The sequence below is a fragment of the Hippichthys cyanospilos genome, chromosome 12 (genome assembly GCF_059441005.1).
Source record: "Hippichthys cyanospilos isolate Australia breed blue-spotted pipefish chromosome 12, RoL_Hcya_1.0, whole genome shotgun sequence".
In the NCBI taxonomy this organism is placed as follows: Eukaryota; Metazoa; Chordata; class Actinopteri; order Syngnathiformes; family Syngnathidae; genus Hippichthys; species Hippichthys cyanospilos.
The window spans coordinates 12,626,532-12,636,327 of NC_142380.1; the positions used below are offsets into that span (position 1 = coordinate 12,626,532).

The window sequence follows — 9,796 nt, forward strand, 5'->3', positions numbered from 1 at the left end:
ACCTGTGTTCAAACTGAAATACATTTCTGTTTTGAATGGCTGTGACAGATGAATAGCAATGAGGCAATGAACCTAATTGTGTCTAAACAATAGCATCCTTTTGAGTTTGTTTCATGGCTTGTTGTATTAGTGTGGTAATGCGAACTATCAGTTGATTGCTACTCATTGCTATCATGCTAAATTGTTTCTAACATTATCACTACCAGTTTTATTTGAGCATTGCAAGCTTCGTACTAATCCACCAGGAACAGAACCAGGACAGCGTTGATCGGAAATCCATCCTCGTTTTGTAGATCACGCTATGAGTGAAAGCCAGGCCAGTATTGATCATTGACTGATGGGGTAGCCTCCCTTTTTTGTCTCCTCAGACAAGACCTTTCATTGATTGGATTGTTTTTGCAGCCTTTGTCAAGACAGTAGTAATTGCATGCAGATATTCAAATCATATCCATTGCCATCTTCTCAACAAATGACGAAAGGAGGATGTGACATATTCCATATGGCAATCGGCACGTTTGTCATTTTTTTGTGTGGCAGGGTTAATGCCACCCATCACAAAATTGTTTAGTGCTAGTAAAAGCAATTCAGGGTGACAAATCCCCCAGACAAAAAAAAAAACAGTCAGGTGAGTCAATGTTTTATCAGAAGGGTATAAAATATTTTTGAAGTTCATTAATGTTGCTTTGAGAGGTATCACAAATATATGGGATTTATTCACAATTTAGTTGTTCCAAAAAAGTCACTGATAGTCAGTCACCAAGTGAATATTTCATATACTCTTGGCGAGTGGGGGACGTCAAGTCCGGGCTGTGGTCTACTTTTCAACTGTTCGTTCCTGAACAAGGTAAAGAGCATAGAAAATGGAAAAATGGATGGATTGAATTTACATCTTTCCATCACACAATCACTCTATCTTCAGTGATTTAATGACTAATATAATGATTATAATTGTAGGACACATAGTTGTTCCTTGATTAGTGGAAAACACAACTTCGGAACATTACCAGATTCCGCTTTTGGGTTTTGCTTATCGTCTAAATCTACAATCAAGATACAAAGGTTACATTTCAACACCAAGCCTCTAAAAAGCCGAAAATCCACAAATGAATCAGATTCTTTGGAGAGATGAAACCAAGGTCAACATGTGCCAGAATAATGGGGAGAGAAAAGAAAAGAACATTTTGAAGGCAGTGATTTACTGAAGGCAAAAGGGATGGTAACGTGTAGTGAAGGCATGACAAGCACCCACGAGCGAAGAAACTCAGAATTAGATTATGCCCAAGGGCTCTACGCGTCAGGCACTCACTGACTGCAAGGGAGTTCAATTTAGCTCTTAACGCTTTTACTTTTATCTATGCATACAGTACATCAATATTAAATGTGGACAATTTTAGACACACAAAAAAACGTTTCTCCAACAAGTTCTAATTCTAATGGTTAGAATATGGTAGAAAACCTCAATAAAAACAGAATACACTCTTCTGCAAATCCTTTTCATCAAATGTTGGACCAAATTCAGCACCCAATAAAGATAAGGTAATGTTCAAATGGATTAACTTCACATTGTTTTTTCACAAATATTCACTCATTTTTGATGTTGTTGGCTGCAGAACATTCCAAAAACAAAAGCGTAAACATTGTTTTACTTCATTTGTCTTTTTACAATGCTCAGTAAGTGTTCGTTGGTGAATTCTGGCCCATTTCTGCTTGATGTATGACATGTAATGGGAGACAGGTCTGGCCTGCTGGCACTCCAGGCTAGTAGTCACACTGTGAAGCTACACTATTGTACAACATTCAGAATGTGGCTTGCCGCTGTCCATCTGCTGCTGTGTTATAAATGTAGCCAGTCGTGATATGACATTCACTAATGAATCTTTCGAACGTCTCTTCATTGTGAATGATGGGACTCTTTGTAATGAGCCGTTCATCCACCACCCCCACCCAGCTCCTTCCCTTCTGGGGAGCATTTTATCGTAGAATATTCGCACCATACAGTCGTAAATGGGCCTTTAGCTCTGTAGCAAGAGCAAAAAAAAAAAAAAGTCACACGAAGGGACAAAGTGGAAAAGAGAGCAGAGAGGGGCAAAGTTAGAACCGGTGACCAAGTAGATGCAAGTGGCTACAGGCTAGATTTTAAAGCTGTGATAGCTTTTGTCATTTTTTTTTCAAATGCAGTGCACATGTGTGTGAGCTAATATGTGTAAAATATTCTGCATGTTTATATTTACTTATATTTGAAAGAAAATAAGAAGCCATTAAATGTTTTTATATTTTTTTATGTCAAAATGAACCAATGTTTGGTGCAATTCACATTTCCAACAATTCAAACATGCCTAATGTACTTACTACAGTGCTTACAATACCTTAAGACAATATTTAGTCCCTTCACTTAACCACTTAAAGCATGACATACATTGTGACATTCATTCTATCTGTAAAACACTGATGTTTAAAACAAAACAAAAAACAACCTCCAAAGCATAAAAAAAGCTTGTCTTTTGAATGGCTCTTTTTAGTGAATGGTTCCCTTTAAAGAGCCAAACGTCCCATCACTAGTAGCTAGTCCATACACTGTCTTTTGATTGTAGTTACTTGTGTTAGTGGCCTTCACCACATCTATCTTCAATTCAATCATTTAGCCAATTCATATGTGTGTAGCAGTAGCAGAAAGTCGGCAATAAGGATTGTGAGCTCTGTTTTGAGGATTAGTGTCTTGTCTGGTTTTTATTGTACTGTGCCCATCTTTCCAGAATCATGGACACTCATCGTATGTATACAAGTTAGTTTGAAAAGGATTTGCAGCTAATTATATTTTGTTTATATTTTCATTTTACACAATGTCCCGAATTCATTGGAATTGGGGTTTGTTATAAAATTGCTGTAATGCCCTTTATATGAAACATCTTAAAGTTGAGTGTACATACTAAATGTTGATTTTTTTTTTTTTTTTTGTCAAACCCTCTTGGTGATGCACTGGTGTTTCATGGCCAAATTGAAGAATACTCACTGTTCACTTGTATACGGTTTTTGTTTTTTTTTGTTTTTGCCTGTTCGGTCAGTCGTTTTGTGCCGTTGCAATGATAAGAACTGTTTTTCTGAGGGGGGCAAAGTTATTTTTACTAATTAGACAGACATTATCAAATGTTGATGAAGTGAGGGCCTCAGTGACTAAAACTCATTTTATGTGGTAAACTTCAAAAATAGGTCAGAATTAATAAAACATCAGCATATTGAATGTTAAATGTTTCATTGTGGCCCATGTTATCAGCCAACTAAATCAAACATTAAGAGCAGGGGGGTCCAATTCATTTTTATTGTGGGCCACACTGTAGTCATAGTTTCTTTCAGAGGGCTGGTATGACAGGGAAGTCAAATAAATTTTAAGTGTGTTCGTCACACACCTAGTTTTGAAATCATAGACCAGCAAAAACTGCCCCCCAAATGTTTTAAAAACTTGCAAGTTTGGTATTTTAGCCAGAAACTTGAAGTCAAATCAACATTTTGCAGTCCACATAAAATGATGTAGCTGGCCGGATCTGGCCCCCAGGCCTTGAGTTTGACACCCGTAATTAAAAAGATACTTCTGCAGCTGCTACTCTGATCTAGGCTTTTGTTTGATAAGATCCACAACAGTTTGGTTAATGTAAAGAGCATATTTGCCATATCCTGCTCAGTTTACATCAACTCAACGTACCTCTGACTAAATGCCGCTCTCACACGCGCGCACACACACACACACACACACACACACACACACACACACACAAACACGTGTGCACACACTCACACATTATATATAGAGTATACCTGTAAATAAGGGGAAGTGTCCGTTTATGGCATATTTTATGGTGATGACTTCTATGCTCAGGTGTCAATTGGAAAATCAGTGTTTACATTTGACTACATATTGTTCACTCCTGGTGATTGCATTATGTCAACAATGAGTGTGTTGTCTGTGGTGCCTTGTAAATATTGTGTACTGTAATGTATTTCAAAGTTACTAGACAAAATACCTGTGGAAGGTGAATAAAACTAAACTAAACACTCTGAATTCCCTCCAATTCATTGTTAAATGGAATGCAAACACTGATTTCATTAAATTTCTGTTCTAAATATGGAACACATAAGGACAGAAAAATGTATATGCAAATCAGCTCTTATAAAATACAGCTCGCGTTTTACTTTTAATTTCCATTCTTTGGTTCATCCTCAGTGATGAACTTCTCACACTGTCTTTTTGAACAATGAATTGTTAGAGTTTTGTTATAATTTGTTGAGGCGCAGAGTGTTGAGACGGACAGGAACAATGGTGGCTCCCTCTGCATAGGTAATCTCACGTAGAATCCCAGTCCAGCACTTCTCTTTTTCATCGTATCTGTGGGAAAGAGTCACTTTTTAATGATGTGCCAACACTCACTGCAGAGAGCAACATTCCTCTAATCGTAAAAGAGAGAGAACTCAATCAATTAACTGCAGCAGGGCCATGCACGGCAAATAAAACTGTTTATTTTGTTCAAATCAAAACGCATTATTGCATTGAAATTGTAAAATACAGCCAGAGCAATAATATCTTAATATGTGCTGTAGTGATAGTTTTAATCGCTCAGTGTGAGAACACTCAATATATTAACTGCAGTAGGGAGATGCGCGGCAAATAAAACAATTAATTTTGATCAAATCAAAACACATTGTTCTGGTGAAATGGTAAAATACAGCAAGAGCAACGAGACGTGAAGATGTCCTGTCTTGTTAGTTTTAATGACTCAGTTTATGAACACTTTAACTGCAAATCCTTGGAGTGGCCCCCTTTGAACTTTACATCTAAGGAATTTCACATCATAAGACACTTGGGAGCTGAAATTTCACCCAGATGGCGACAACATGTCAAAGTTCAATATGACATGACCACATTTTGTAGTTATCACACCAGCGGGAGTATGCCATCCCTTGGCTAAAAAACTGATGATGAGAAAAAAAAATTACTCAAAATGGTAAAAATATTGCACATGGGTATAAGAAATTTATCAACTACATCTTGTCCTTTACCCACATCTGATTAATTTATTGCAAGATTTAGCTTTTACCACATGCATCACTTTTCAGATAAAATTAACATATAATCAGTATAGTTTGATCATATTAAATTGAATCATATTAAACACTCCTTTAAGGAAAATGTTACCATTTCATCGCAAGGTGGAAGCTTGGAATGTAAAACATCGAAGCGTTTGTTATAGTCTTTAGTTTATAGTCAAAACCTGCAGCAACGAGTAAAGTAGGTATGTTTTAAAAACGACTTACTCTCCAGTTTATGTTTCATATATTTAATCAAATTATGATTAGTAGAGAGGGAGTGTGACTTAATGTAATGAGGCCTCCTTACCTCCAGATGTCAGTCATTTCTGTTGGGACAGGCTCCTCACTGGTTTCACTGGGCATCATAGCAAAGCCCCCCACGGCATACAGGAAACCCCCCATGGACATCAGACTGAGGGAGCTGCGCTCCTGAGGAAACTCCGTAAACTCAGACCACCTAATCAACAAAAACGCACAGAGAAAATGGTATTCAGTTCAATTTGATTGATGGTGCGCTTTACACATGGAACAAGTCAAAGACCACACTCATCATTTAATAAAAGAATATGAGTCCCGAAGCCAGCCTTAAAGCAAATGCTGTATTACTGTGACACACGGGGCAGTATAATCTTTTGTTTTATGATATGATCATTTGCTTCTACTCCTGTTTCATGAGTCATTTCACATATGTGGACAGATGCTTCACCTCATAATTTCGAGACGGTGAGCGGGCATTTAAAAGCTGTTGTCTTACTTGTTGCTGGCTATGTCATAGACCTCCACAGAGCTGGTGAGACCCGTGTCTGTAACTCCTGTCACTACAAAGATCTGGTCTTTGTGGACTCCAACACCAAAGAGGGAGCGGGCCGTCTTTAGGGGGGCCAAGTCCTTCCACTCAAACTTAGTCGGGTTGTAGACACAGACTCTCTTCATGCACTTCCTGCATAAAACAAATGCATATAAGTGATTTCTAATTTAGCGGGACAATGTGAGATTATCTGAACTAAAATGTTACAATTCCACATCATACTTTAGCTCACGATTAATATGACTCACTTGCTTTCTGATTTTCCACCAATAACATAGACAAGCCCTTTGTGTGAGACAGTTCCATGGCCGTACACGACATATGGAAGAGGGTCTGACTCCCCCCATTTGAATGACCTAGAAACAAAAAGCAGTCAAAACACAACTTTAGCTCCTTTAGAATCAACTTTCACAAAATTAGAGTTGTAACCTAGATGCTGTGTTATTTTATCCTTTGTTGTTTACTCATTGTTGCAGGGACACAAATACTATGGCACTGTGCTTCTGATTAAGAGAACGAAAGAGATGAAAAGAACAACAGATACTGGCAACCTTTCTTTTTTTGTCCCACAGTGGGGAAACTTTTTTTCTTTGAGAGTGAGTGAGAGTATAACACTAGCGTTATACAGGAATAGGATCAAAAACATGAATGTACAGTATACTTTAGAAAATAAGGACATCCATCTGTTGGGGGGCAGCTGGGTATGAATAAATTAAATTTGAAGATTCGCATTTACTAAAAACCTACAATGGACACATTTTGAACATTACTATCATTACTTACTGCCTGTCATAGATCATGACTGAGTCGAGAACGTGCTCCCCTTCCTTCAGTTCCTTGCCTCCAACTATAAAGATGGAATTTTCCGCTTCCGCCATCCCAAACAAACAGCGAGGGTTGGGTTGTGAGGGCATCCCCAACCATTCGGAACTTACTGGGTCAAACTGGGAATGACATTAATGATGTGTAAGAGGTCAAGTTAATTCATTCAATGTGCATACATTAGTAATATTAATTCAAATTATGTTTAAAAAAAATCTCTCAGTCGAAACATTACCTGTAAGAAGTAAGAGCTGAAAGGTTCATCTTGGTTCTCCTCATTGTAGAGGAGCCCACCTACAACAAACACCTGGTTCTCTTTTGTCACCAGACTGCAGTGGTTCTTTGGGATTTCTCCAGAGTCTGACACGACAAAGCACTCATTTCTAGCTGGTTCATAGGCCACAGTCCCTGTTTCACTGATCATGAGTAACAAGTCCATCTCAAACATTCCAAAACGGGGGTTGTTGTTGAGTATTCCCGGTAGATAACCATCCTCATCCTCCTCACTTGCTTCTTCATCAGTTCTTTTCAACTTAGGCTTTGGGAGGCGACCTCTGCGAGCATCCTTAACCAGATCCAGGTCTTTCTTGACATCTTGGTTGAGCCGGATGTATTGATGGCTTTCCACTTTTTCTTTAAAGTAGTTCAAAGGCATCAGCCTGAAGCGGATGCAGTGCAACAATTCTGGCAGTTCATCTACCCTTTTTTTCTCATCATGTTTGACCCAGTCCATCAGCGATTCAAACACCAGTTCTTCCCGCTCCACGTTTAACGCATCTGAGTTGATGATTAGGGCCAGCTCGGGTGCGGCGAGCTGCAAGAAATCCTGGTCCCTGATTACAAGCTGGTAGCGCTCACAGATGAACTCCTGAGCAGTCAAGGCAAGCCTAGGACAGTCCAGAAGTAGCCCCAACCTGAAGATAGCTAAGCAATTGCCTAGCATGAGCTTCTCTTGAAGGTAGGACACACAAACAGAGAAAATGGATGGGATCTGATACATGTTAGCGACCATGAAAATGTCCTGGACATTCTGCTCGGTCAAATTAATGTCAGAAGTGTAGAGGTAGCGCAAAATCATCCCCATGGTGCCAGGTTCCACATTTTTTAGGATGATGTCACGCATCTTACTCTCCTCGAGGTCAGAAAGGAACATCGCCTTGAAGAAGGGGCTGCTAGCTGCTAAAACCAATCGGTGGCAGGGGAACTCCTTGTCCTTGACTTTGAGGACACAGTCCACAAACTTGTCATTTTCCAAAAGGTCGCATAGCCCATCTTGAAGAAGGGTTTGCTGGTACATCCGAGGCTGCTCTGTTGGGTCTATAGGCAGAGCAGTCATCTTGTTCTGCTAACTTATCCCGGTTTCTCAGGAAGGAGAGAAGAGGGTCTTCTCATTCCCTACAACAGAAGAGGACTGCCAGTATTCATATCCCAGGTCGTTCTATTAAGCCTCCACTGGTTGGCTGCAGCTGTCAGGGGCTGTCTTTCAACATGAGTATTTATAGACAGGACACTCTCAGAGTTGAGGAATCCACTTTGATGGATCGGAAAGGGGCGTAGAGCGGCCGGGACCCCTACCAACCCATTCACCATGAAGACCCCCCACCCCATCAGACAACTGAATACTGAACAGTGGGGACAACATTTTATATTTGGCAGAATATCTCATCAGGAAATCACTTTAATATTTCATCACAGGCTGTTTTTTTCATGCGAGTCAGACAGCCTACATTGATTCCACACCCTTCAAAAAACAGTCATCGTACAGGTAGAAAGCTATCTATATACTAAATCAGCTTTTGGAAAACAATTCGTAACACAATAACTGTCACCAATCAAAGTAGGGCTTGCAGGTTTGAATACCGCTATATTTGAAAGGGAAGCGGGGATTAGTTAGATGTTGGGAATACAAATGGGGCTTCCATCCTGAGTACTAACTTAAGAGGTTGTGAAAAGATAACATCCACACCAAAAAATGCTTGGGAGCAGAATCATAGGTGCAGAGTTGGTTTCTGGTTGAAGGAAGCAATTTTAAAATTCAAGAAAAACCTTTTGATTTGGGAGGTAAAAGCGGCAGGGGGCCACGAGTGTGCTCCAGTTGAACGTAATAGTTCATTTGATAAAATTTGCAACTAAGTGTATTTGAAATCTTACAAAGCCCATTGGGTAGCCACTGTTTGATGTCTATGCACTGTTTAACATATAAATGCACTTCATTTACCATTTTAATCAAGTTGGACTTTTCATCTGTTGGAGTATGATGTGAAAATTGGTTACTCAGCTGTTCCATGGATAAGTGTGCCTCATTATTTCACTTATAAGGAGCAGATAAAAGATTGAGTTCATTTGAAGAGTCATCTCACCATTTGAAATCTTGTGAGGCCATTTCTCAAATGAAACCCAAAGAATCCTTTGCAATCAGTGAAGCAAAACATCATTACAATGAAAACTTAAAACAAACCCATCGGAGCGATGGCAAAAACATGAGTTGTCAACTGTTTGGTACATTCTTCAAAAGGGAGAAGGCGCAGGTGAGTTCAGTAACACCAAAAGCCCCGGAGAAACATAGGAAACAAGTGTGGTGGATGACAGACAAATTCTTTTGCTCATAAAGAAAATTAATTTCAGTTGAGGACTTTCCAGGTGAAGGGTATACTCGTATCCATGTGAACAATTAAAAGACAACTTGAGCAGATGACATTCACAGAGTTTTCCACAATATTTTAACCTTTGGTGAGCCTCAAAAACACTAAGGCCAGATCAGAGTGTTTGCCAAGGAACCTTTAAAAGAGCCTCTACAGTTCAAAGATGAACTTGGACCATAGTAATGGAAACAGATTATTGATCTGAACGCGATTGAACATGCATTTCACAGAGCACCACTGGAGATGAAACCCAGCAACTATCTGTCATTAATTTCAAAGGATTTGCAACAAAGACAAAGAATTGAAGTGACAAATTATTCTAAATGACACATATTAGTTTTAGTCTCTTAAAAATTGGAAGGCACATATAAAATGTCTTGTAATTCCTACACTATTTACCTGATTTTTGTCATGTTTGGGATGGGATTTGTTGTTTTTCTGGTCT

The 9,796-nt window shown here is 39.1% G+C and overlaps 1 protein-coding gene across 1 annotated transcript; it reads right to left on the bottom strand.

Annotated features, from left to right (window-relative positions):
- Positions 1–2,309: 2,309 nt before the first annotated feature.
- LOC148414911 (kelch-like protein 40a) lies at positions 2,310–8,093 on the bottom strand. The gene is made up of 6 exons (XM_088429417.1): positions 6,945–8,093; positions 6,671–6,831; positions 6,136–6,243; positions 5,834–6,019; positions 5,387–5,536; positions 2,310–4,378 (listed from the first exon to the last, which is right to left on the bottom strand). The coding sequence occupies exons 1-6, from the start codon at positions 8,043–8,045 to the stop codon at positions 4,267–4,269; spliced, it is 1,818 nt and encodes a 605-aa protein (XP_088285543.1). The 5' UTR covers positions 8,046–8,093; the 3' UTR covers positions 2,310–4,266.
- Positions 8,094–9,796: the final 1,703 nt, after the last annotated feature.

Excerpts from the sequence above, each read along its gene's own strand:
- LOC148414911 (XM_088429417.1), bottom strand. The coding sequence starts at position 8,045 with ATGACTGCTCTGCCTATAGACCCAACAGAGCAGCCTCGGATGTACCAG. Across the intron at positions 6,832-6,944 it reads TCAGCTCTTACTTCTTACAG|TTTGACCCAGTAAGTTCCGA; the intron begins GTAATGTTTCGA and ends TGTCATTCCCAG. Across the intron at positions 5,537-5,833 it reads TATGACATAGCCAGCAACAA|GTGGTCTGAGTTTACGGAGT; the intron begins GTAAGACAACAG and ends TTTGTTGATTAG.